The sequence below is a fragment of the Triturus cristatus genome, chromosome 6 (genome assembly GCF_964204655.1).
Source record: "Triturus cristatus chromosome 6, aTriCri1.1, whole genome shotgun sequence".
In the NCBI taxonomy this organism is placed as follows: domain Eukaryota; kingdom Metazoa; phylum Chordata; class Amphibia; order Caudata; family Salamandridae; genus Triturus; species Triturus cristatus.
The window spans coordinates 379,023,106-379,049,634 of NC_140589.1; the positions used below are offsets into that span (position 1 = coordinate 379,023,106).

A 26,529-nucleotide genomic window follows, 5' to 3' on the forward strand; every position below is an offset into this window, starting at 1 on the left:
TTCCATCTCATCCATCCCCGTATGCAATAAGGTCTCTGGAAGAAGCAACTGGAACCTAAATGCATAAACATTGAGTTTATTTTCTGCTTGCTCCGAGGATTGCAAATTCCCTCGCTGACACTCCGTGCAGTGCGCTACAGCATTACAAAAAGGATTTCAAGACGAGGAAAGTTCAGATTTAGACTGTTCTAGGCTACACCATAGTGATGTAGAAGCACTTTAAGGGTTAATATGAAAATAACAAAAGATGAGCTGTAATACCTTTATAATATCAGCAAAGTAAATAAAGTACTGAATTACAAGATAAAGACCAGTTAATAAGATTGTCAATTTTAAGTCACTTAAGTGTTAAAGTTAAAATGAGAACAACACAAACCTGGGGCGAAGACAGGGCGAGTGTGAGCCCAACCCCCTGCATTAGCGGCCCAGCTAGGTCTGGGTGCAGCTTGCTGGAGGGTTCGGTGTGCTCCCACTTGCCCTGCAGCGTTGGCACACCCCTGCCAGAAACACGACCAACTGCCGACTACGAACCGACAAGCCTAAGGCCAAAGTAGCCCGGAAAAGACACCCGCTCTAGACTTTCTTGGCGCCTTCCTGGGGCATCCTCCACGAAGAAAGTAGAAGAAGGAGGCAGAAGTGTGGCATTTTACTCCCTAAGCAGGGGCTCGAACAGTTGCCAAACAATCCCTGCAGGGTTATAGCACAATCAGCTGCCCGTTTGATTCAATTCAATTCAAAAAACCTTTATTTCGATTGTTTAAAATCATAAAAGTACATAAATAAAACAATTTATAGTAATGTATTCAATCAGTACAATACCCATAATAGAAATAAAGGTGACTTACTATTTTATCAACAAATAAAACCCCCCATTTAATTTATAGCAATCGATCAATCTGTATTGTTACATATCAGTTTCCTACGGATTAGCCACATTGCAAGTAGAAACCTGGAAACTGTTACCACGACAAGTGGATTTAAATCACTTCGCAGGACCCTGAAAAAATCAAGGTAGCTCCTAATACCCAAATTCAAGCAAAGCTGAATAATCCATTTCTTCCGAATTCTGGCGTATGCTGGGCAAAAAAGCATAACATGAATCATAGTTTCCTGTTCAGATGAGCACCCCGGACAATTGTGCTCAAGGACACCCACCCATTTATCAGTAAATGAATATAAAGGAAGGGTCCCATATCTGAACTGTAGAAACAGCTTCTTTGCTAAAGTGGGCTGGATAACGTCGAGGTCAGGTACAAAGGCGTAATTACACTTAACGTCCAAGAACTGATCAGTCAGGCTAGAAGGCCTAACTAGACGGTAAGCTTTAGTGAGAAAGTAGTCTTTGAGTGTAAGGGCAAGACTTTTTTTGGTGATGCCTAAACAATTCTCTGGATTAGTCCAGAGATGGGCAAGGCCAATGTTGGATAGTGACTGCCTAACATACTGGAGCCAGGGAATCTTATCAGCCCCAAGTAAACCCAAGATTACCTTCAATTCGTCTCTGTAACATGCCAACTCTGGTGTGCTCCAAAGCCTTTTCCAATACATCACCGGACGTATGGCAATGACCTCAGAAATAGGACGGATATTAAGATCCAACCTCAATGGCATGAGCGGAGTATTGATTGGAAGTGATAATAGTTTCCGCAGGAAATTATTTTCAGTGGTAGTCAGATCATTTGTGCTACTAAAACCCCATAGCTCAGCCCCGTACAGTGTAGAGGATCTAGATTGGACACAGTAAATTTCTAGAGGGGCACTTATAATTTTTGAGCAACAGTTCTTATGAACTTTAAGGATGCCCCCCACCGCCTGATTGAGTTTTAAGTTGGCTTTAGAAATTTGTGGGGACCAACCCATCTTGTCATTTAGGGTCAAGCCTAAATACTCAAAGATAGAAACCCGATCCAAAGCGACTCCTTCCATTTTAGGATGTGGGTAATTAGAGGATTTTACATTGAAAGCCATATACTTTGTTTTGCCAATATTGACCACCAAATTCCTTTGTTTGCAAAAGCTTGTGAACTGGTCCAACACCCTCTGCATGCCCATTGGGGATTTGGACAGCAGCAGGGGGTCGTCAGCAAACATGAGGGCAGGGAATTTTCTGGAGGCCAATTTCGGTGCATCAATGTCAATGGCATCTAAAAGATCGGCAATAAGGCCATTGAGGAAGAGGGAAAACAAGGTTGGGGCAAGTACACAGCCCTGTCGAACTCCCTTAACAACAGGGAAAGGGCCAGTAAGATTTCCAACTTTTCCGTAGCGGACTCTAGCATAGGTCCCGTCATGGAGAATCTTCAATTGATGACATAAATAAGGCGGGACTCCCATATCCAGCAGTAGGTGCCATAGCTGGTTACGATCCACCATATCAAAGGCGGATTTCAAATCCACAAAGGTCATATATAGGCTACCCCCGTCCAGTATAACATGTTTCCAATGGAGCAACTGGAGCCTAAATAGTTGGTCCATAGTGGACGTTTTGGCCCTGAATCCAGCTTGAAGTGGGGTTAGTATATTATTCTCTTCTATCCAACTCTGTAGGCGTTGGAGAAGAAGCCTAGAGTACATTTTTTGGCTCACATCTATTAGGCTTATAGGCCTATAATTACCTGGATCAAGGGGGGATCCCTTTTTATAAATAGGGATAATTTCCGCACCCGTCCAGGTAGATGGGATCGGTGAGCCTTGTAGGATGGAATTGAAGAGAATTTGGAAATAAGGGACCCAAACCTTTGGTTCGTCTTTGTAAAGGTCCCCTGGAATACGATCCAACCCCGGAGCTTTATTAGCTTGAAGCAGGTCCAAAGCCAAGTCCACTTCTGGTAGGGTCCAGGGGGGTGCCAGCCAGGAAGGATCCTTTAACATTATGATGGCTGGGGGATCGATGCACCTACTAGTGTTAATCGAATATAGTTTTTCGAAATGGGAAGCCCAAGCATCCTCGGAGACATTTGGGTCAATCATGGTATTGCCCTCAGGGCTTCCAGAGTGGACAAGATTCCAGAATGTTCTTGGGTCTTTTGCCACGAGGGCTTGCCTCATTGCGACCCATCTTTGCTCTTCCCACTCAGACTTAGCAGCAGAAATTAGCTTTTTATAAGCTCGCCTGGCTTCCCTGATAAGTAGGGGGTTACCTCCTCTAATAGCCTGAAGTAGTTCCTGTTTGGCTAACCTACATTTCTTGGTAAACCAAGAATTAGACTTGCCTGACATCTTTATATTGGGCGGACCTGAGGTATAAAAGGAACCGCCCAATATAGCTACTAGATCTTTATGAATTTTGTCCATATCTAAGATTTCATCATCTGCACTGCTATTAGTCTCTCCCTTAAACACCCTGTCAAGTAGGGGGAGAATATCAGAGTACAAGCTGGCTATTGCTGTTTCGGACTGTTTTATAGTTTGCCAGCGAATCCTCTTCCCCCCTTGTATAATTCTTAAATTACCCGCTGGAGGAATAGCTGTATCTAGCCCTGAGTTCAGTAAATACAAGTTTAAAGCAACTGTCAGGGAGTCATGGTCACTCTCTGTGCGTCTAATTACTTTAAAATCCAGGATATTGGGCCATAAATCTAGGCTCACCAAAACGTAGTCGATCACAGATTCATGTCCCATTCCCCTATAAGTTGGTTGTCCTGGGGTATCACCGCCAAATCGACCGTTACATGCTCTCATAGAGAAAGCATAAGTAAGGGAAGTTAGCTGAAGGGCCTTCGGAGTCCAGTTTTTAACTGGATACATATTAATGGGAGGTATAAGTCTAGCCTCATCTTCTACGTTTGTCAGTGAAGTCACTCCGGACAAAGGCTCAAAGTGACAATTAAAATCCCCACCAATCATCAACGCTACCTCGTCATGGAATGATTCCAGAAGTTGTGACAGGGAATCTATAGTGGTAGAACGACCACCTCCTTGAGTACTTCGCGAATAGATATTAATAAGTGCAATCTTAGGAATCTTTTTATGTAACAAAAGAATGCACAGTATATCGGAGCTTATTATATCAACCCTCTTGATATTAAAACCAAGATGAGTGCCTACCCAAACACACAAGCCCCCCGAAGGCCTCCCGCGATGTCCCTTTACAGCAGGAAGCATATAAGTAGTATAACCTAATCGATGGATGGGTTCAGTTGACCAGGTTTCCTGAAAGAGACAAATTCCAAAGGGGTCAATAAAGGAGCACCATTCTGGATTGCCAATGTTAGTAGCAAGACCCGCAATGTTCCAGCTAAGAACTTTGAACTGGTTATCGATATTTGGAACAGTCTCTTCATAATTAAGATGGACGGGTGGGGGGGCTGTAAGAATTGGTTGTGTCTCAATAACACCCCTCAAAGCTAAGGGTTCAGTACAAGCATCCCGCATAGGACCATTAGAATTGGCGTGGTTGACTTCTGCTTCCAAGGAAGCTGGACCCTCAACAGACATCACCAGCGGTTCACCATGATCTCTCTTGACGTCAACATTATCATGAACAATGGAGGTGTCTCGTTCAAAAGGGGGAACAAGACCAGCTACTTGTTTGCTGGGAGGATCAATGCATAGTGGCTTCACACTGATCACGCCCCCATCCTGGAGAGTCCTCAAACCCCTCGACTGCTGTAATCTTCAGTCGCACCCTTCCATGTCTGTTAACACATCGAACCTATTTACAGTCTCCAGCGGTGTAAATGGTCTTAGATGCTCCATTCCCCTTATGATGTTTAAATTGTGCCTAGGGGGAACAATATTCCACCCAAAGGGATCGGCAACAGATACTGGATGTTGAATCTGTGCAGGGCATCCCATATCAAGAGAAGCTAAGTAGTTCTGATAAATAGGTCCTTGGCCTCTTGCATAGGATGTAGGGAAGACCAGTGATCTTGGATAGAAGTACGTTAGTGCACGGGGTATGATGGAATTCATTCCATTGCCCGAGGGCCAATTTAGAATATGGTCCACCACTCGAGGGTCTCTAAAGTTCACTACAACTACATCACCCTCAAGATCTTTGCTTCTACCACCCAGCCATGAGAGTCGTCTGACATGCACTATTTCTCCATTAATATTACTTTTAATAGGTCTAAAAATATTAAGCCAGTGCATGATTTTATTTTTTAGTTGGGCGAACCCTTCCCTTTTATTATCTATCAATGAGGGGACCCCAGTCAAAACGACCACATAAGGCACGGCTTCAGGGGGGAGTTCAACCGTTGGACCTTTGTTCAATGGCATCCTTTTATATCTGGAGCTCCCCACCCCCTCCTGCTGTTTATTTGCAAATACGTTATCCGTTCCTCTCTTCGATGATTCATTAGCAGATGTAACTGCTGGTTTGTTTGCCACCCTAGGAGGAGGTGGCCTCTGTTGAAGGGGTTCTCCTAGATTAAAAGGTACTGATGCAACTTTGGGGGTTTGACTATTCGATTGTACACCCAGGTGTGAAGAGGGCATTACCATATTCGCAACATCCCTTATTGCAGCGTCCTTGCTCCTAATAGCACACTCAATGGTTTTGAGACGTTTCTCCACCCTCTTAAGCTCCTCTATGATTGGAGAAACAAGGGACCTAAATAGATGTTCTATACTGTCTAATAGAGGAGAGGGGGGGGCTATTTTCAATCCCAAATCAACAGAAGGGGCGGCAGGTACAGTAGTACTTACTTCCTTGTCTAGAAGAGTGGATTTGGGAAAATTAGCTGAAACAGCAGTAGGGGCATGATGTGGTCTAATGTCCAATTTGGAATGCCTACCAAAATCTTTATGGCTAGTCTTACATTTTTGGTATTCGCCCCCTTTTCGCCTTCTTTTACCTGGAGGAGGGCCATGAGCCTTAGGCGGGATTGTTTTAATCACTTTGTGATGGACGGATTTACTCCTGTTGGTAATAGGACTTGTTAGATTAGCAGTTAATACACTAGGGCTAGGAGGCTTGTGGTGGCTGCCAATCTGGTCAGTTAGAGGGGTAGGAGTACATGTAAAGTCTCGTAACAAAAAAGGGACGCTCGCAGAAGGTGTAAGGTCATCGATATCATTATGGCTGTCGCCACTCGGGAGGAGAGTCTGAGACATCAGATCTGTAAGAGACCGACCTCTCAGACTTTCGACCGAGCGACGCCGCTCCAACCTTCGCTCTTCCAAGATTAACTCCCTGTCTAGTTCAGTGGGGACCCTTATAAAATAACTGTCAATTGTACCAGTTAAGGACCCCCCCGACTTTTCTACGATAACATTGGCCACACTCTGAGCCATAGCAACAGCGCACAAGCACAGATCAGTACAACACAATGGGGGCGTTGGGGAATAGGCCCTGCCCGGCCTCTTGCGGCCTCTGAGGGCCTAAGAGGGCCCGCCCTTTGCCCGGGCTTCGCCCCGGGGTGCGCCCCGCACGCGTCCCGCTAGCGCGTGTGGGCGGATGTTCATATAGCAATAGACGTTACCGTGAGGAGGCGGGGCCGAGAAGAGCAACCAGGTGTGCTCAATGAAGTCCGCACAAGGAACCCTGGTCCTCGCAGTCCCGGCAGTCAAGCCCCCACAGCGTCCAGCGCAGTCCCAGCCTTCCCGCTGGATTAGGTATTCCGGCAAGGGGACAGTCCTCCTCCGATCAGCACAAAGTCTCAGCACACGAGCGGCGCCCGCGAAGCGGGGGCCGTGAGTCGTTTTGTTGTGGAGGGAGGCGGGGCCGAGAAGAGCAACCAGGTGTGCTCAATGAAGTCCGCACAAGGAACCCTGGTCCTCGCAGTCCCGGCAGTCAAGCCCCCACAGCGTCCAGCGCAGTCCCAGCCTTCCCGCTGGATTAGGTATTCCGGCAAGGGGACAGTCCTCCTCCGATCAGCACAAAGTCTCAGCACACGAGCGGCACCCGCGAAGCGGGGGCCGTGAGTCGTTTTGTTGTGGAGGGAGGCGGGGCCGAGAAGAGCAACCAGGTGTGCTCAATGAAGTCCGCACAAGGAACCCTGGTCCTCGCAGTCCCGGCAGTCAAGCCCCCACAGCGTCCAGCGCAGTCCCAGCCTTCCCGCTGGATTAGGTATTCCGGCAAGGGGACAGTCCTCCACCGATCAGCACAAAGTCTGAGCACACGAGCGGCTCCCGCGAAGCGGGGGCCGTGAGTCGTTTTGTTGTGGAGGGAGGCGGGGCCGAGAAGAGCAACCAGGTGTGCTCAATGAAGTCCGCACAAGGAACCCTGGTCCTCGCAGTCCCGGCAGTCAAGCCCCCACAGCGTCCAGCGCAGTCCCAGCCTTCCCGCTGGATTAGGTATTCCGGCAAGGGGACAGTCCTCCTCCGATCAGCACAAAGTCTCAGCACACGAGCGGCTCCCGCGAAGCGGGGGCCGTGAGTCGTTTTGTTGTGGAGGGAGGCGGGGCCGAGAAGAGCAACCAGGTGTGCTCAATGAAGTCCGCACAAGGAACCCTGGTCCTCACAGTCCCGGCAGTCAAGCCCCCACAGCGTCCAGCGCAGTCCCAGCCTTCCCGCTGGATTAGGTATTCCGGCAAGGGGACAGTCCTCCTCCGATCAGCACAAAGTCTCAGCACACGAGCGGCACCCGCGAAGCGGGGGCCGTGAGTCGTTTTGTTGTGGAGGGAGGCGGGGCCGAGAAGAGCAACCAGGTGTGCTCAATGAAGTCCGCACAAGGAACCCTGGTCCTCGCAGTCCCGGCAGTCAAGCCCCCACAGCGTCCAGCGCAGTCCCAGCCTTCCCGCTGGATTAGGTATTCCGGCAAGGGGACAGTCCTCCTCCGATCAGCACAAAGTCTCAGCACACGAGCGGCTCCCGCGAAGCGGGGGCCGTGAGTCGTTTTGTTGTGGAGGGAGGCGGGGCCGAGAAGAGCAACCAGGTGTGCTCAATGAAGTCCGCACAAGGAACCCTGGTCCTCGCAGTCCCGGCAGTCAAGCCCCCACAGCGTCCAGCGCAGTCCCAGCCTTCCCGCTGGATTAGGTATTCCGGCAAGGGGACATTCCTCCACCGATCAGCACAAAGTCTGAGCACACGAGCGGCTCCCGCGAAGCGGGGGCCGTGAGTCGTTTTGTTGTGGAGGGAGGCGGGGCCGAGAAGAGCAACCAGGTGTGCTCAATGAAGTCCGCACAAGGAACCCTGGTCCTCGCAGTCCCGGCAGTCAAGCCCCCACAGCGTCCAGCGCAGTCCCAGCCTTCCCGCTGGATTAGGTATTCCGGCAAGGGGACAGTCCTCCTCCGATCAGCACAAAGTCTCAGCACACGAGCGGCTCCCGCGAAGCGGGGGCCGTGAATCGTTTTGTTGTGGAGGGAGGCGGGGCCGAGAAGAGCAACCAGGTGTGCTCAATGAAGTCCGCACAAGGAACCCTGGTCCTCGCAGTCCCGGCAGTCAAGCCCCCACAGCGTCCAGCGCAGTCCCAGCCTTCCTGCTGGATTAGGTATTCCGGCAAGGGGACAGTCCTCCTCCGATCAGCACAAAGTCTCAGCACACGAGCGGCACCCGCGAAGCGGGGGCCGTGAGTCGTTTTGTTGTGGAGGGAGGCGGGGCCGAGAAGAGCAACCAGGTGTGCTCAATGAAGTCCGCACAAGGAACCCTGGTCCTCGCAGTCCCGGCAGTCAAGCCCCCACAGCGTCCAGCGCAGTCCCAGCCTTCCCGCTGGATTAGGTATTCCGGCAAGGGGACAGTCCTCCTCCGATCAGCACAAAGTCTCAGCACACGAGCGGCACCCGCGAAGCGGGGGCCGTGAGTCGTTTTGTTGTGGAGGGAGGCGGGGCCGAGAAGAGCAACCAGGTGTGCTCAATGAAGTCCGCACAAGGAACCCTGGTCCTCGCAGTCCCGGCAGTCAAGCCCCCACAGCGTCCAGCGCAGTCCCAGCCTTCCCGCTGGATTAGGTATTCCGGCAAGGGGACAGTCCTCCTCCGATCAGCACAAAGTCTGAGCACACGAGCGGCTCCCGCGAAGCGGGGGCCGTGAGTCGTTTTGTTGTGGAGGGAGGCGGGGCCGAGAAGAGCAACCAGGTGTGCTTAATGAAGTCCGCACAAGGAACCCTGGTCCTCGCAGTCCCGGCAGTCAAGCCCCCACAGCGTCCAGCGCAGTCCCAGACTTCCCGCTGGATTAGGTATTCCGGCAAGGGGACAGTCCTCCACCGATCAGCACAAAGTCTCAGCACACGAGCGGCACCTCAGAGCGCTCCTTCTCCACGTTTGATGTATTCTACTACACTTAAACTTTGCAACTTGGATACCTTCGCCTGAAGCTTGGCCCCACTCAGTGGAGCTGCTCCTGCTACAGGGTAGCCAAGTCCCCAAATCGAGATACAACCACCAACGACGCGCTAACGCCATGGCAAAAAGAAGGCACCTTAAACCCAAGACACAGGGATTTGACAAAAAACACTTGCCTGAAACAACGGACGATTCTATGCCTCCTACCCAGGGAGTATCACAAACTCCCCTATATCAAATATCGCAATACGTCATGACTAACCTCAACAAGTCAGTAATGCCAACCTTGGTGACCCTGGAAGGGACCCATTTCTACAATAAGAAGAAGTCTTGGTTCCACTTACCCTGTCCAGAGAGATAACAAACTGCACCTAGCAGTAAGACGTGCTCAGCTAAGACACAACAATCCATAAAGCTCGTGACATGGAATGTCGCCGGACTATCAAGATTATTAAAAACAGAAACCACAAAATCACTGCTAATGGCAACTGATGTACTTTGCCTACAAGAAACATGGTCACTAACCCCACTAACAATTATTGGCTTCCAAGGGGTGCACCAAGCCGCAAGTAAAAATAACATATTTGGGAGGCCTACGGGGGGCCTGTCAACTTACCTTAACCTTAGCCTGAAACAAACAGTAAAAAAAATCCAAATCAAGACAAGATGCTTGAAGTGCTCACACTGGGGAAACTCAACATAACATCTTCCCGAACTAGGGTCCTTTTGATAAATATTATTTTCAACAGCTTTGGCTCAGCGTAAGAGAAAAGGCTAAGCTAAAACCTGTATCAAATCCTTTCTGACCATGAGAACCATGGAATAATAATTTGCTGGGATTTTAACTTGCGTGACCTAGGATTGACCACCACTGGTTGCTCACCCACAAACTCCTTAAGCAAACAACTGCACAAAACCTTAAGTAAACACGGACTTTAGTCTATTCAGAATAATCGAAAATTCTGAGACATCATTCCAGTTTTTAAAAACCTACAGGGGCAAAAGGACTATCATCTCTTTACTTCAGCAAAACTTGTGGAACATCTGGAGAGCTTTAAAGTACTATCCTCACATGTGAGCGACCACCTTCCACTCCTTTCAACCTTTAACCTAAGCTCAGACAAATGTGAAGGCCATAAGACTCGACAATTCTCTCCATGATAATTCTGCATTGCTAATTCGGAGAATAAAATGGGGCCTGGTGTGTTCGTTAAAAAAAAAAGGATGGAAAGCCACCATAGGGCAGTGCCTTCAGGCTAAAAGCGGCGAACATCTTCTCACCCACTGGGAATCCACAATCAGGGGTATCCATGAATCACTAACCAATTTTCCAGGTCGCTGGTGCTCTCTGTCAAAAACTCTGACTGGTTCCATGTTAGTAGAGCTAGTATGTTTCAACATAGATGCTGGGATCTTTTAGAGAGCCAAACTTCAACTTCGGAGCAGAATTCTAAAAAAGCCCCAGCAGAAAGGGGGAGGAGTGTGGCATTTTTTGGCTAGCGAGATTCCAGTACAGTAAACTCACTGAGGATTAAGGAGGACTCTTTTTAGGAGAGTAGTATTCCCTTCTGCTGCAGCTGAAGGGACGTTATTGCGGCACCATAGGAACTGCACCTGATGTAAAGTTTTGCCATTAGTGAAGATAGCATTTAACAATGGAGTTAGTTTATGTTGGGGAAAGCAGACTTTTTGGTAGATTGCAAGAATCAGAGTTAAGGGACGGAATAGGGGAAAGGCGATCAGCGAGAATGGTTACAAAAATTTTAGACCAGCTACAAAACCCGAAGAGACTCTAGAAGGAATTATGATGAGGTGAAGATTGACAATCGTATACTAAAGAAAGCATGAAACGAAACCTTAGATAGTTCAAAGAGTGGCCCAGCGCTCTCATACCCAACAAAGCCCTCACTCCAACCAGCTCGTATATATTAATCAAATGTTTTATTACCATCTATTGGGAAGATGTAAACAGAAATCTCCAAACCCAAACTATATATATAGAATTTTTTCTTTACTCTTTATTTTATACACAAACTGCCAGAGTGGATGACGACCAGCCGCCTGAAGCTGAACTCGGACAAGACGGAGGTCCTCATCCTGGGCTCCTCGCCCTCCGCCTGGGACGACTCCTGGTGGCCTCCCGCCCTGGGCTCCGCACCCAAACCAACAGACCACGCGCGCAACCTGGGCTTCATCCTGGACTCCTCCCTCTCCATGACCAGGCAAGTCAACGCCGTATCCTCGGCGTGCTTCAACATCCTACGCATGCTACGGAAGATCTTCTGGTGGATCCCCACCGAGACCAGGAAGACCGTCACCCAGGCCCTCGTCACCAGTCGACTGGACTACGGCAACGCCCTCTACGCCGGTACCACCGCCAAGCTCCAGAAGAGACTCCAGCGGATCCAGAACGCCTCAGCCAGACTCATCCTCGACATCCCACGAACCAGCCACATCTCAGGACATCTAAGAGACCTGCATTGGCTCCCCGTCAACAAAAGGATCACCTTCCGCCTCCTCACCCACGCACACAAAGCCCTACACGACCAAGGCCCGAGCTACCTCAACAACCGAATCAACTTCTACGCTCCCAAACGCCACCTCCGATCAGCCAACCACGCCCTCGCCGCCGTCCCCCGCATCCGAAGAGCAACAACAGGAGGAAGGTCCTTCTCCTACCTGGCCGCCAAGACCTGGAACTCCCTCCCGACCGACCTGCGCCGGACCCAAGACCACCTCTCCTTCAGGAAGAAGCTGAAGACCTGGCTGTTCGAGCAGTAACGGCACCCCCCTCCCCCCAGCGCCTTGAGACCCTACGGGTGAGTAGTGCGCTCTATAAATGTCATTGATTGATTGATTGATTGATGTACGACACGTTTTTGCATGTGCAAACAGGTTTGCGACCCGTTTGCGCATGCAAAAACCTCATGGGCCATGTACAAAGCCAATTTATTTGCGACTTGCTAAAAGGAAGGGGCGTTCCCTTCCTAATAGTGACCGCAAAGCCATGTACCAATATTTTGCGACCGCAATTGCGGTCGCGAAACACTCGCAAATTACCACGGTCTTCAAGTGGGTGGTAATGGAGTCGCAAATGGGAAGGTGTCCCCAGGGAACCCCTTCCCCTTTGTGACAGGCTCTGAAAATATTTTTTACGGGCAAGCAGTGGTTCCAGGGACCACTACCTGTACTTAAAAAATGAAACGAAAACGTTTCATTTTTGTTTGTTTTTTAAATACATCCCGTTTTTCTTTAAGGAAAACGGCCTGCATTTAGAAAAAAAACAACTGCTTTATTGATAAGGAGTCCCAGACATGGAGGTCTGCTGAGCCCAGCAGGCGACAATCCCTGGGAGGGCCATCCATTACCAATGGGGGTCGCAAATTTCAAGTGGCTCATTAATATTCATGAGCCTCCCATTTTGCGACCCCATTGGGAATCGTTAAAAGTGTCTCTGGCACTGTTGTACATCCCAATTTGCGACTCACAAGTGCAACACAATTTGCGAGTCGCAAATTGGGTGGTCGTACATCTGGCCCAACATAATTTCGAATCGACAACTAGTATTTGTGTGTTCTCTTTTATAAATGGCAACATAAAAATATGAATATATATCATCATTGCTACTTGTCCAACAATTAACCTGTTTAAAAAATCTAGACGGTTTCTGAGACCATATGTCATGAGATTTTATCACATATAAAAACTATGCTCGTCCTTTCCCTTTTGATAGAAACGATGGAAGAATGTATATATACACATACACACACACAAGATTTTATTGGGCACATGGCGGCCAGCTAGTGGCGGGTCGCAGAAGCTCCTCCAAGTGTGCAAGTGGATTGAGATACAGGATGCGTGAGGTGGATTATGAAAATAACGATAGACTGCCATAATGGAACAGTTTCTTGATTAAAGGGTGCAGCATGGTAATAATTCGGATTGTGACATACCTCGAACTCGGAAAGCGGATCGAGGCGAGGAGTCTGTATGACACTCTCTCAGCGGGGCGGAGTAGTTTGTTGAGCACCGAGCCGAGGTTATTGCTGGCCCGGGAGGATCTGAAGGCTCCGGAGGTCTTTTCAATATTGCGAAGCGGCGGCTGGTGAGAGAAAGTAAGCGATCTAGTGGCAGCCACAGCGGATGTGGACGCCAACGAGCAGCGCTGGTCGAAAGACGCGCAGGGGGTGAGGAGAGAGAGAGGAAGGCTGCAGGGTATTTCCTTCCGGGGTAGAGGAGGCGGAGACGGTCTGAGAGAATCACCAAGGACTGACGCAGGGAACTCAGAAGAAACTAAGAAAACTACAGAATGGTGTCAGGAATTGAAGCAGGGTTTGAAGCTGAAAGGAGAGGGGAAAAAGAGATCCAAAGAGGCTCAGGGAGATCTAACAGTGTTAAGGAGTAGGAACACAAGTAGGAACATAAGTGAGCTCAAACAGCAGGGAGTGGGGCGGTACACGCTGAGGAGTGCGAAGAGGGAGAAAGCCCTGTTTGAGCAAAGCGCAGCGGGAGGACCTTTCTTAGGTGGAAGGGTAAAGGGAGAAAGTGCAGGAGGGAGAGCCCCTATAGTAAGTAACCCTTTTGTACTAGAACAGTAATCATACACACTGGAAGGGTTTGTGAAAAAGCGCAAGAATGTATCTCAAAAGGTGAAGGTCATGCCCTCTCTTAGGACCTTTTTCAAAGTACTCCCGAAGACTCTAATATTAGGTGAGGCAGGGATGGTGGGGAAGGAGGTGCAAGGAGGCAAGGCCGGAGAGGGACAGCCACATCTCCCGGTTGTAGAGGTACCGGCGGAGTGGGGGAGTGTTTGTAGCCCCAATAGGTTTGAGCCATTATGGGTAGATGATCCAGATGTTTCGGAGAGCCCGGAAGAATTCGAAAATTCAAATGGCAGGAGCGCCCCGCAATCAGATCCAGAGGTGGGAGAGGCTATTAAGAACCGGGTGGCAGGAAAGTTTGGTCCGGAACATGGCTTGATCATGGAGGGGAGGAAGGACAGGATACAGTGCGAGCAGGCGGAAGCAAACCCAGGGGGTGCAGTCCTGGGAGAATCGACAGCCGCTCTCACATTGGAGATAAGGAGTAGGTTTGAAGTTTCCAAGGAGAATCAGAAAGAGATCAAGTTGGCTTGTGAGGCATTAGAGAAAAAGATCGATGACCTGACAGGGAGAACAACAGTCCTAGAGGCGACAGTGGAGGAGCTTATGGGCGAGGTACAAATGAACAAAGAGGATATAAAAGCTTTAAAGTTGAAATAACATGGACGCCAGGAGTGGGAGGAAAGGATGAAAAATAATCAAAGGAGGAACAAATTTACGGATCTTAAATGTGCCTGAAGGGGCGGAGGGGGATGACCTGAAAGGTTTTGTAGTTAGGCTGATCAAAACAGGGTTACATCTGGAAGAGTCAGATCAAGAGATTGGCAGGGACATACAGAAAGTTCATACAGACCCTTTGAAGCTTAACCCAAACAGAAGCAAACCATGGAAGATCCTGGTGAATTTCCTCACCTACTCCATGAAAGAGAAGGCTTTGTCCCGAGCATTGAAAATGAAAGTAGTTAAGGTAGATGGGCTACCCTGCGAAATCAGGTCAGATATCTCCTACATCACTTCCAATAGGCAATGGGAGTTGGGGAAGAGTATGGACCAAATGAAGGAGTTAGGCGCTTCTGTACAGATGAAATTCCCAGCAGTGTTAAAAGTAATGATGAATAACAAGATGCATAATTTCAGAGCGGTGAGAGAAGTTGATGACTCTATAGAGTCTGGTAAATAGGTAAAATGAATAATGTAATTAAGCACGATGTTCAAGAATAGTCCTCTTGAAGTGTATTCACTTATGTTTTTGGAGTGAGGCACACTTGGAAGGTAACCCACAGGCTAAGGCCATTATGAAGGGGGGTAGGTTCTCTATTGGGGGAGGGGAAGGGGTCACTGGGTGGGGAGCATTTAGGGAGAAAAGTAGAAAAAAATCCTCAGAAGCCGCTGATTTGCCATTAGTAAAGGGCAGCAAGTAAGGAGCACGAGTGAGGGGCAGAAGTTAAATCTCAAGATTTTATCCTGGAATGTAAATGGGTTAAGGGTGAGGGTAAGGAGGGAGCGGATTTTACAATATATTAAAGATTTCCCTGCCCAGGTCTTTATACTACAGGAGACTCACCTGACAGAGTAAGACTGCAAGGAGGTATTTAAGTCTCGAAGGTGGGTGCAGCATTTACTGTGTACTAAACAAACATTGGCAACTAAAGGGGTGGCGATTCTGGTAAAACGAGATCCAAAGATTGCTATCATAGATAGTATCTCAGATAGAAGCAAAATTAAAAGTAGGGGGACAAGGTTTTAGGTAGGTAGAATATTATGGGCCAAACTTAGATGATCTAATACCTCTGAGAGAATTGTTGGTAGAGTTACCTTGTTTTTCTGCCCCAATTATCTGGGCTGGTGATTTTAACGCGGTACTAGATAGTACATTGGATAGATCGACAAATAGTAGAGCGATTGTCAATCGTAAAATGGTGGCGCAGATAACATTAATGATGAATCAACTGTGGCTGTTTGATATTTGGAGATGGAGAACGGGGAATAAAAGAGGGTATACATATTGCAATACGAAGTATCATCATCAGTCCAGGATAGATTACTTTTTTCTGGACTCTGGAATAAGGGAACAAGTACAAATTATTAAACACATGGGGGCTCACTTGTCAGATCACTCTGCAGTTTTGCTGGAGATAACCCTTGCGGAGGATAGTATATCTACGAGGTGGACTATTGATCGCACTCTAATGCTGGATCAGGCAGTAGTGGAGAGACTGAAAGAGGAGACTGCTGAATTGTTTGAGTTTAACTGGGGCTCTGCTCGCCGGAGTGGTGTGGGACTCGTATAAAGCTTATTTAAGGGGGAAGTTAATAAGCTGTTCAGCAGCTAAGAGGAGAGTCTTTTGGGAAGAAATCAGAGAGTTGGAGGAAAAGATAAGACTAGTAGAGGAAGAAATGGCAAACATAAATCAGAGGGAGTCTAGACAGCTTGAATTATCCGACTTGAAACTCAAACTTGATATTCTCGAAAAGAGAGTCAGGGAGAGATGGGAAATAAGTAAATTAGGCCAGTTTGAGTACGGGGAGAATAGTGGGAAACTACTAGCATGGCAAACTAAGAAAGATCAGGTAAAGAATTTAATACGGGAGATATAGTGCCAGAACACCGGGTGGGTGCTAACAAACAGAAAAGAGGTCGAGTGGGCTTTTTATTGTTATTTCAGAAATCTGTATGAAGAGGACCTGGTGACTTCAGAAGAAGAGAGGGACAATTGGTTGAGTCGGGGTTCAGCAGACTCTCTGGATTAGGAAAGAACTTTGTTGCTAAATACTCAAATCCAGATGGGGGAGGTGGAGCAGGCACTTTAGAAGAGTAAACGGGGGAATACCCCCGGTCCAGACAGTCTCCTACTGGAAGTGTACAGTGTACTAGCGGGCTCATTGACTCCGATCCTAACCAAACTGTTCAACGAGATTTTCTAGGAGAGGGCACCTCAACCAGAGTCATGGTCAGAAGCCACAATTTCTTTAATCCTGAAACCTGGGAAGAGTGAAAATAGTTGCGATGCATACAGGCCGATGTCGCTTCTGAATAGCGATTACTAGATTTTTTTCTAAAATCTTGGCAGAAAAACTCAATGGGGTTATGGGGGACCTCGTTCATGAAGACCAGAAGGGTTTTATGCAAGGAAGGGCACTGCATGAGCTCACCGACTCCCTTATAAGGGCGATAGATTTGGCCATAGTAAATAATGCTCCCTTAGCTGTCAAAGCTTTAGACGCAACCAAAGCATTCAATCAAGTGAACTGGGCCTTCTTGCAATCAGTTGTGAAAGCTGCTAAGGTGGGGGATAGATTCTGTAGAACAATAGCGGGATTCTATAAGGCACCAAGGGCAAAAGTTCTTGTGAATGGAATATTAACATCAGCATTTAAGATCATGAGAGGGACAAGACAAGGGTGTCCTTTATCCCCACTTTTGTTCGATCTGTACATGGAGCTATTGGCGAGAAAACTGAGGGCAAAGCAGAGGATTGTACCATTACAATGCAAGGGTTGGGTAAAGAAACTGGCATTGTACGCTGACGATTTGATGATATATACGGCGGATCTGCAGAATACAATGACTCACACAGTTAGAATTGCGAACTACTTCCGAAGAGTTTCAGGATAAGAGATAAATAGGTGAAAGACGGAGATTATGATTTGGAATTTGGATGGAGGTGCAGAGAGAACCACAACTGAGATGAGATATTTGGGAGTTTGAGTGACACAAGATATTAAGGAACTTGCGGAAATAAACTTTAATCGGGTAAAGAAAGAGGTATGCGATTTATTGGCAAGTTGGGCGCACCTTCCTGTAATGATTTTTGGGACAGTGAACTTAGTGAAAATGGGTTTACTCCTGAAGTTCATTTTTATTTTTAACGCTATATCCCTGACATTTAAAGAAGGATGGCTTATGAAACTGCAGGGCAAGATTTGTTCTTTCATTTGGGCAGCAAAGGGGCTGCATATTTTGTGGAAGAAATTGCGGAAGAGAAGAGAAAAAGGAGGGTTAGCTCTTCCGGATTTCCAATTTTATGTGTGGGCTTTTTTGATTAAAAATGGTAGGATGCTTCTGGACAGACTCAAGTTCGGAAATAGGGAGGCTATTTTCAGGACTGCTAAAAGGAGTAGAAGGAGATGGTTTGGGTTTCATGATGGAATTTGCAGACCCAAGATACTTCAAAAAGGTGAGGCTAAAGATTCTCCAAGGCATGGTGAAAACTTGGAACAGGATTAGCAGGAAACAAAAATTGCCGTACTACAGTAAGTTGGCCCCTATTTGGGATTTACCAGGATCGCCGGACTGGATAAAGGATAAATTGGCAGGGCCGTTAAGGAAAGCTGGCATTGAGAGATGGGAGGACCTATTAGAGGGAGAACAACTGATATCATGCGAAGAACTCCAACATAAAACGAATCATCAAGTTTCAAGGTTCAAATATTTACAAATCCAGACTTGGTTCCAGTCATCGGACAATAGGATAGGGGGTTTGAACGAGTTTGAAGAAACTTTGACTTTCGATGGACCGAAGAAGAAGGAAACATCACACTGGTACTGGCGGATGATGGAAGAAGCGGATGGGAAGTTTACGTTGCCAAAAGACCTGTAGGGGAGATGCTTGCCGGGAGCAACGCTGGAGAAGTTATGGCAAGTATCTTTTTCTATGCTTTATCAAGTGATTAAGCCTGCCTATTTAAGGAGAAACCATCTCTTTTCAATCTACAGAGTATACTGGATGCCACATAAGCTGTCAAAATTTGCCAATAGAGGGGTATTGGCATGCCCCAAATGCGGTTAGATGATGGCAGATGACCTGCATATGTTTTTGGAGTGTCCAAGGATTCAGGTATTCTGGGGTGATGCTTCAGGTAAGCCCTCTCCTCGTTTTCTTTGGTGTGGCCTTGGAAGTAAGGGAATCTGACAAGGATAAGCTAAAATTAATCTTCTATGCAGTATTGTTGGCACGAAGATAAATATGCAAGATGTGGACTAGCCTGAACCCCCCTACGTATATTGAGTGGAAGGTGTCCATGAAAAATACACTTGGGTTGGAAGCAGTCTCTCTAGAGAAGAAAAGGTATGCCTTCTGGCTCCCTGTAGTGGAATGGCTGGAGAGGTAGGGATAGGGATAAGGATAGGAGGGACTGTCCAATGATTATGCCTAACCAGACCACAGTACAAGCACATGCCACTCCTGTTTTTTCACCCTCTCCCTCTCCCTCTTGGTCTCGTTCCTCTTGGTCTTCAGATGGGAGAGCAGAATGGAAGGGAGAATGCATTGAAGTGCACTTGGTAGGTCTCGGATGAAGGGGCAGTATCACAAGCTCCTGTCCCGGCACAAGGGTAAGATATTCGGATGGAGGTGCCGTGGAAGGTGAATCTGAGGCTAATGAGGACAACAACAAAAAAGATTTTATTGGGCACAAACAGGACTTTTTAGGACTACAGCCCACATATGTTTTGAGTATACAATGCATATAGAAGCTTTGTTCATAATTTCCATTAAAATGGCAAAGAATAGAGCGATTTCCATATTTGACAAAATCTACTGACTTATAGTACATACATTGATAACTACTGCGAGTTGAGGAGGATGGACATTTGATATACACCTACACACTAAATATCCACTCTCTTGGGTCCTTTAAAGAGATAGGCACAGTACTACTGGTAATTTACACATTTTCTACCTGCCAACTAAGAAGTTTCAGTGCATGTGGAAATGTTAATAAAATAGATGCCTCACACCTTGGTAAGAACATTGACTAAACTGTCTTCTAAGTAGGCATCTTGTTAAAATGACAATATTTTGCACATGCACTATCATTGGTTTAAGGTTATTGGTATGTCTTACCTGAATGTTATCAAACTTTAGTCCCGGCATTGTGAGCTTCTCCTTGTCAATAAATACAGTGCCATTCTGTTGAATAGCTAATGAAATTAAAATAGCTCTGGTCTCTTCAGAAGAAAGCCAGGCATCATTTCTTCTGTCAATTTCGCTCATGTTTAAAGCTGTTGCAAAAGGGTCATCACTTTCTGCAAAAACACTCTGTATCTGGGAGAATGGTTTTGGAGACTGCAGTAATTCTATAGATGTCGAGGGCCCACCTGTTTCTGAGGATGTTCCATTCCCAACAAAAAAAGTTGGACTACCACACTCTTGGGGGGCATCCCCTGATGGAGTAGTGACAGGAGTTGAAAGACTGGAATTTGTTTCTGGTGCTCCTGCTCCAGCATTTGGGTTACTGACAGAAATGAAAGTGGACGCAGTCATGAAAGAATCAAAAAAGTCTGCGGCTGGGGAATGGGTATTGCCGTTGTCAGTGAAAAATTTGCTAAGGCTAGGACTTGGTTGTACTACCTGCGGATGGTGCTTTGGTGGCGTCTCAAAGCCACTTCCAAAGCTGGGAGACTTGACTATTTGAGGCTCAAAGCCATCATTTATCTGGATCCGAGGATGTACATTAACCTGACTAAAGATGGTGCACACAGGAATGGGCTCTTCTTTCAGAGCGGGTTTGGATACAGAAAGTACTGATGCCTGATTCTCGACTGTACTTTTATTAGTATCATCTGATGTGACAGTAACCACAGTGACATCTTCAACATCAGACATATTTTGGGTTGCATCCTTCTCTTCTTTGAATGGTAATGTCTCTGTGGCTATGTTATGAAGGTCTTTGGGTTCACTGTCACTTTTCTCAGTGACAGATTCATTCTCTATCTTGATATCTTCACAGTTAACTTCATGATCAGATCTGTATGTGCCACTGGCTTCAATTTCCTCTGCAATGTCTTGAAGATTGCAAAGCTCTCCCCCATCATCTTCACTGTAGTTTGGGGAATCTGAAATGATGACACTCTCCATCATCTGCTCGTTAATTCTGTCCAGGAAATTAGAATCTTCTGAGGTGGTCACATTCTCTTCTGACCCAAATCCCTCACCACCAAGGTCAATAGTTTCCTCAGGAAATAAGAGTTGTTTCTGATCCATACTATGTGTAGTTCCACCCTCTGAAGACATTGCATGGTTTGTAACTTCTGAACTGGGTTGCACAACACTCAATTCTTCACTGCCTTCTTTCTCCATTGTTTCTACAAAAAACATAAATAATTAATTTCACTATCTTAATGCATTAAATATATCAATGCAAGCAAGTAACTTATATATTGCTTTCAAACGTTTAATGCAGAGTAACTTTCATAAAACCTGGTTGCATGGCCTCACAAGTCTCTCTAAAAAGATGTGTTCTCAACAATTATGAAAGTCAAAACAATTATTGACTCCCTCTGACCCTTGGCATTACACAATAATACGTTAGCCTCACTAGGCTTGAGTTGCTCTCGTATGGTCACAGGGTCCACAAAAAGGTGAAACTGTATGTTTTGCAGAGTAGATGGTACAGTGGTTGCCCCTCTGTAACATACAGTACTGCTCCTACAGATCTTTCTCTGCTGACCCTCTAACTCAGATTTATTAAAAAAGTTGACCTTGTTTCAAGAGATGCTACACCAGTAAGTTGTGTAAACACCTTTTGACACCAGGCTCCCAGGATGGTACATCAAGGACGTGAAGAAATATGACCCCATCAACCTCACTCTGATGGAACTCCACGGGCTTCGCTTGTCATCCCGCAACATCTTCGTAACAAGCAGCATCAGCTAAAAAGTCACTATGAGCAGCACTCCTACTAATATAGCCCACAATCTCACCATTTTCGAATGTTCTCAGCAAACCTGTAGCCAGGACGCCTTGTTTATTAACACCAAGGATATGGAACTAAATCCCCAAACCATCAGGACCACCCAACCGTGTTCCAATTTAGGTAACAGCTGACAATACACCACTTTAAACAACTCTTCATCATGATAAAGTAACAATTCACGGCCGTTCTTAAAAACTCAGCATCCCCTGCAATCACACATTCATTTCATCTCTGTTTTTGGCCCTCGATAGCTCCTGGGCATGCCTCTGTTAGAAAGACGTAAGCAGGTGTTACAGTATCAGCTGCTATTGGCCCGGTTGTGCAGTATTATTAGACGTGCGTAGATATAAGGAATCAGGTCTGTATAGGCAAGTGAACAGTGTTGGAAGAGGCAGTGCAAATAACAATTAACCCTAACATGCCTATTGTGCTCTCACTCCCCTGTCCAGCTGACTTGATACTTAAGGCTGGCTATCCATGACGCATTACTGCTCCAGCAATCAATGTGGTATAAGTGTTTTGAGGCTGATCTTTCAATTCACACAGTTCCTTTCCTCTCCTAGTCCTAATCCGGTGCTTTGAAGCAGCATCGGTGTTACATTAATCTGTATTTAAGCACCAAAATAAAATGCCTTACATTGAAACAGAATATCAATCATTTTGATTTCGGTTTACATCTTCCCAATAGTAGGTGTTAGACCTCGCATTTCTTGGTGTGATTACCCCTGACTTTTTGCCTCTACCTCCTCTATTTTTGGTGCTGTGATAGATTTTGTTTTGCCAACTTAGATGCTTTAAACACTTTGCTACTGCTAAACAGTATCAAAGTGTAGGTGCTCCCTGTATAAAGTGTAATGGTGATTGGTTGTCCATGATTGGTATGTTTGCCTTACTAGTAAAGTCCCTTGTAAAGTGCACTATGTGTGCCGGGGCTGGTAATGCAAATGCTACTAGTGGGCATGCAGCACTAATTGTGCCACCCACTCAAGTAGCCCTAAAAAGGGAACTCAGGCCTGCCATTGCAGTGCCTGCGCGTAGTTATTAAACTGCCATGTGTTCTGACAAGTGTACCCACTTGCCAGACCTTACCCTCCCCTTTTTATGCACATCAGACACCCCTATGGTAGGTCCAGGGTACCCCCTGGGCAGGGTGCAGTGTATGTGAAAGGTAGGACATGTGCTATGGTGTGTACCATGTCCTTACAGTGAAATAACCTCCATTTCGTTTTTAGATCTCGCCTGAGCCAGCGCATGCGCTGCCTCTGCGAGACATTTAGTAAACAGGCTTTTAAAAGTGCTAACAGGCTTTTGCCGGCTCCCAGCGTGCGGTTACGCGCTCGTGCACGCGCGCAGGAGCCATCTGCATCCCTTCCAGCGCGATCACTGCTGGGCGCGCGCCACTTGCGTCCTTTTTTTTTTTCAAGCATTAGCCGCGCGCACACACAACTCCTGCTTCTCCCCCACCACATATCGCGTCTGGCGGCCAATGCTGGTTTCTTTACTTTTGCCATAATCGCGGCACCCGCGCTTTACTTTTAACATGGTTAAAGGTAAAGCGCCGGTGCCGCGATTGCTGCAAAAGTAAAGAAATAGAAAAATACATCTATTTCTTTACTTTTGCTATAATCGCCGCACCTGCGCTTTACTTTTAACATGGTTATAGGTAAAGCGCCGGGGCCGTGATTATAGCAAAAGTAAAGAAATAGATGTTTTTTTCTATTTCTTTACTTTTGCAGCAATCGCGTCACCGGTGCTTTACTTTTAACCATGAGTAAAGCGCCGGTGCCGCGATTGCTGCAAAAATAAAGAAATAGTAAAAAACATCTATTTCTTTACTTTTGCTATAATCGCGGCACCCGCGCTTTACTTTTAACATGGTTAAAGGTAAAGCGCCAGTGCCGCGATTATAAAAAATGTTTTACTTTCATTATGAGCGAGGCGCCCACCTTAAGGACAACGTGCTCTTTCTTTAAAAAAACTAAAAAACTTCAATAAGCCCGGCGTCCGCTTCACAGACACCGCACTGAGGTCCCAGCACCTGTAGTTATGTTTTGGTAATGAGATAGACCATAGAAATGACCCCCCCCTGCCCCTTCTAAGCAATACAATGGTCTAGAAATTCCCTCACAAGATTAGCATTCTTCAGTGATTACTTAAGGCCACTCTCTTAAATCCCTTTTTCAACACGATCATCTAAGGTTTTGAAAGGGATAGGGATACGAGATAAAACAGAATTATGTTGCAAGATCAAACTTGGAGCGTGTGTGCCCCTTGAAAATTCTAAAACAGTGTATGCAACATGCTGAAAATAAATTGATGGGTGAAGATGTACAGCAGGCTAGAGGAAGGCAGTGTCTGTTCTTATTTCAGACCTGAACAGTTGCGAAGCATGTGCTCAGCAGGTCTATTAATTCTGTCCTACTCTGCTAGGGTGGTGCATCAAACCTTGGAACTGGATAAAAAAGCAGTCTTTGCAGAGTGCAACTTCATTTACGGGAGACAAACACCACCTTTAGTGATGTTCAGCTGCACCTTCTTGTTCTTATAAGTGCTGCTCCCTCTCGGCAGAAGTGAAATAATAAAGTGCCAAATTGATACCGCAATTATTCAGCTTCTATGATAACAGGAGCATGGAGGGATGCAACTTACACATTCATTCCACAGCTCAATGAGGCACATGTGGTTACCAGCATCCACTGTGTGCACTGCAGCCCTCTAGCTGTCCCCGGCTCTGTCCACTTTTCTTGGTTTTCCCTCCGCTCTCTCTGATACTTCTGTCTGCTCACTATTCCACCATCCCTTGCTTTGCTCTTCCATCCACTTTCTTTTTTTGAACTTCTGTCTGCTTTTTCTCCTTCCCATTATTTTTCTTCCTTTGTTTGCATTTTGCTTCTCTCTTCCTTTAGCCATTACTCACTCGATTTCCCAATTTTCTGCACTTTCCTCCATAATCGTTTTTCCGCCTATCTGTTGGCTCCTCTTGCCTCTCCACCTTCTTCACTCTTCTTTCTTTCTGTCTGCTTTTCCTTTTCTTCCCCCTCCCCTCTTTTGTGGCTCTCCCCTCATCCTCATTTGGCTTTCTTCCTCCCTTTCCTCTCTTCATCACTCTCTTTCTGGACCAGTGAAGGCGTTTGAACACTATAATCTAGGATAGGCCTTGCACATTGGTTCATGCCCCACTGCAACAAAGTGCAGAGGCATGGGTAAAATAAACAAGCATTGGCATAGCCAATAGGTCTCGCCTTTGGGACCTTATAAATGTTTAGTTATCCAGCACAATATCCTTGGTGCAACAACATCAAGTGTTGCATGGCTAAACACTTATAAGGTCCCAAAGGCGAGACTTATTGGCTATGCCAATGCTTGTTCACTGTTGAAAGGCCATCCTGCCCATAGAATAGAATGGGAAGGCTGTGTAATATGTTTTGCAGCCTATCTTCCCACAGGCTTAAGATGGAGAGGTGAAGGTTAGTATGCCTGAACTCACAATGTAATAACACATCTTTTTATGAAGATGGTTCTTGCATTGTGTGTTTCTAAGCCACTCTTTTAGAAGTGGCTGGGTTTTTGTGCTCTAACATTTCTGTGTCTCTCTGCCTGGTTGTGGATTGACTGTCTGGATTTGAAAGCGATAGGATCTGGGGAATGTCTTGACCCAGGGGATGAGGTGAGACAGCAACAGGCTGACCTGCATCTGGAGTGTAGGGGGAGGAGTAGCCCCTAGAAGTGAAGAGGCCTAAGTTTCTGCTATAAAACAATTGTCCCATCTCCGGCTGAGTAATTGAGAATCCAGACCCCCACTAATCAAAGGAAGAAGGTGTCACTGGCAGGGAGGCACCCAGAACTGGTTTGAACAGGGGTCAGTGCCCCCTGAAACACAAAGACTTCAAAGCCATTGAGGGGTATAACTATGAGAGCTGAAGCCCGTGAACTGTGGAGAATGGCTTGATCAAGATTGAACAAGACTGGAGCTACTTTGTGGTCAAGAGGAACCTTTGCCAAGGAAGAAACAACTGAATAGACTGAAGGAAAGGACTGATCCTTGCTGTGTGTTCTGGGGCTGGCCTACAGTTTTCTGGAAGGGACTTTGCTGTGTGCTGTGTCCCCCTGCTTGAAAGGACTTTGCTGTGCTGTGTCCTGAAGTAACTTATCCCCAAGGGCCCGAGGTGAGCTGGCTCCCTGTTGCGGAAACTCGGGAACACAAAAGTTTCCAGGACAGTCTCAGCGGCGCTGTGTGCGCATGCTTGTTGCAGCCTGAGACCCTCGTAAGATGTTCTCTGTGATCGTGGGCACCTGGAGTCCAAGCGAGGATCAGCGACGCTGTGTGCGTGTGCTTTTTGCAGCCTGAACCTTTTGTGAGGATTGTTCAGTTATTGTGTGCACCGGAATCCAAGTGAGTCTCCACGACGCTGTGTGCGTGTGCTATGTGCAGTGGTAGACCTTCGTGAGGATTGCCTTGTTATCATGCACCGAAATCCAAGTGAGTCTCCATGACGCTGTGTGCGTGTGCTCTGTGCAGTGGGAGACCTTTGTGAGGATTGTCTTGTTATCATGCACCCAGAATTAAAGTGAGTCTCAGTGACGCACGTGCGTGTTCATCGTGCAGCCTGAGACCGTCGTGTGGAGTGCCCAGTGATCGTGAACCCGAAGCTCAAGGAAGTCTCATGTGCCCTGTGGCAGCCTGAGATCTCAGTAGTAGTAGCGGCCCGGACCGGCAGCCCCGGAGGAGCTGAGCCGCCGGCCCGAGCCCGCCGTTGCCAAGTCCCAAAGATTGCATCGGAGGCCCAAGTCGCTGGATGAGGAGAGGAGAGTGAGTTCACGCCCCCCCAGTAACGTGTGTCAACTCCTGGGGTGGGGCGTGGGATCGGAGGGAGACGCTCTTGGCCTCTTTCTCATTTCAGCAGCACAAGCCTCTGCTTTGGCTCATATCGCGGCCCGTATTGCCAAGGGAGTGGCAGTACTGGGGCCGGAGTGCGGAGCTGCACTTTTTGTGTTATACCATTCCCGTGTGGGGGGCAACTGTTGTCAAAAGCTACCAGCGAGTCAGAACGCGTGGCAGAGGGATC

At 47.0% G+C, this 26,529-nt stretch overlaps 1 protein-coding gene across 2 annotated transcripts in view; it reads right to left on the reverse strand.

Moving 5' to 3' along the window:
• TRAPPC12 (trafficking protein particle complex subunit 12) overlaps positions 1–26,529 on the reverse strand; it is an 820,049-nt gene that overhangs the window by 730,564 nt on the left and 62,956 nt on the right. For both annotated transcript variants that reach the window (XM_085610773.1, XM_085610772.1), the window contains one exon: positions 19,612–20,852. In XM_085610773.1, coding sequence (XP_085466899.1) covers positions 19,612–20,847 — 1,236 coding nt within the window. In that variant the 5' untranslated portion in view covers positions 20,848–20,852. The remainder of the gene's footprint in view (positions 1–19,611; positions 20,853–26,529) is intronic.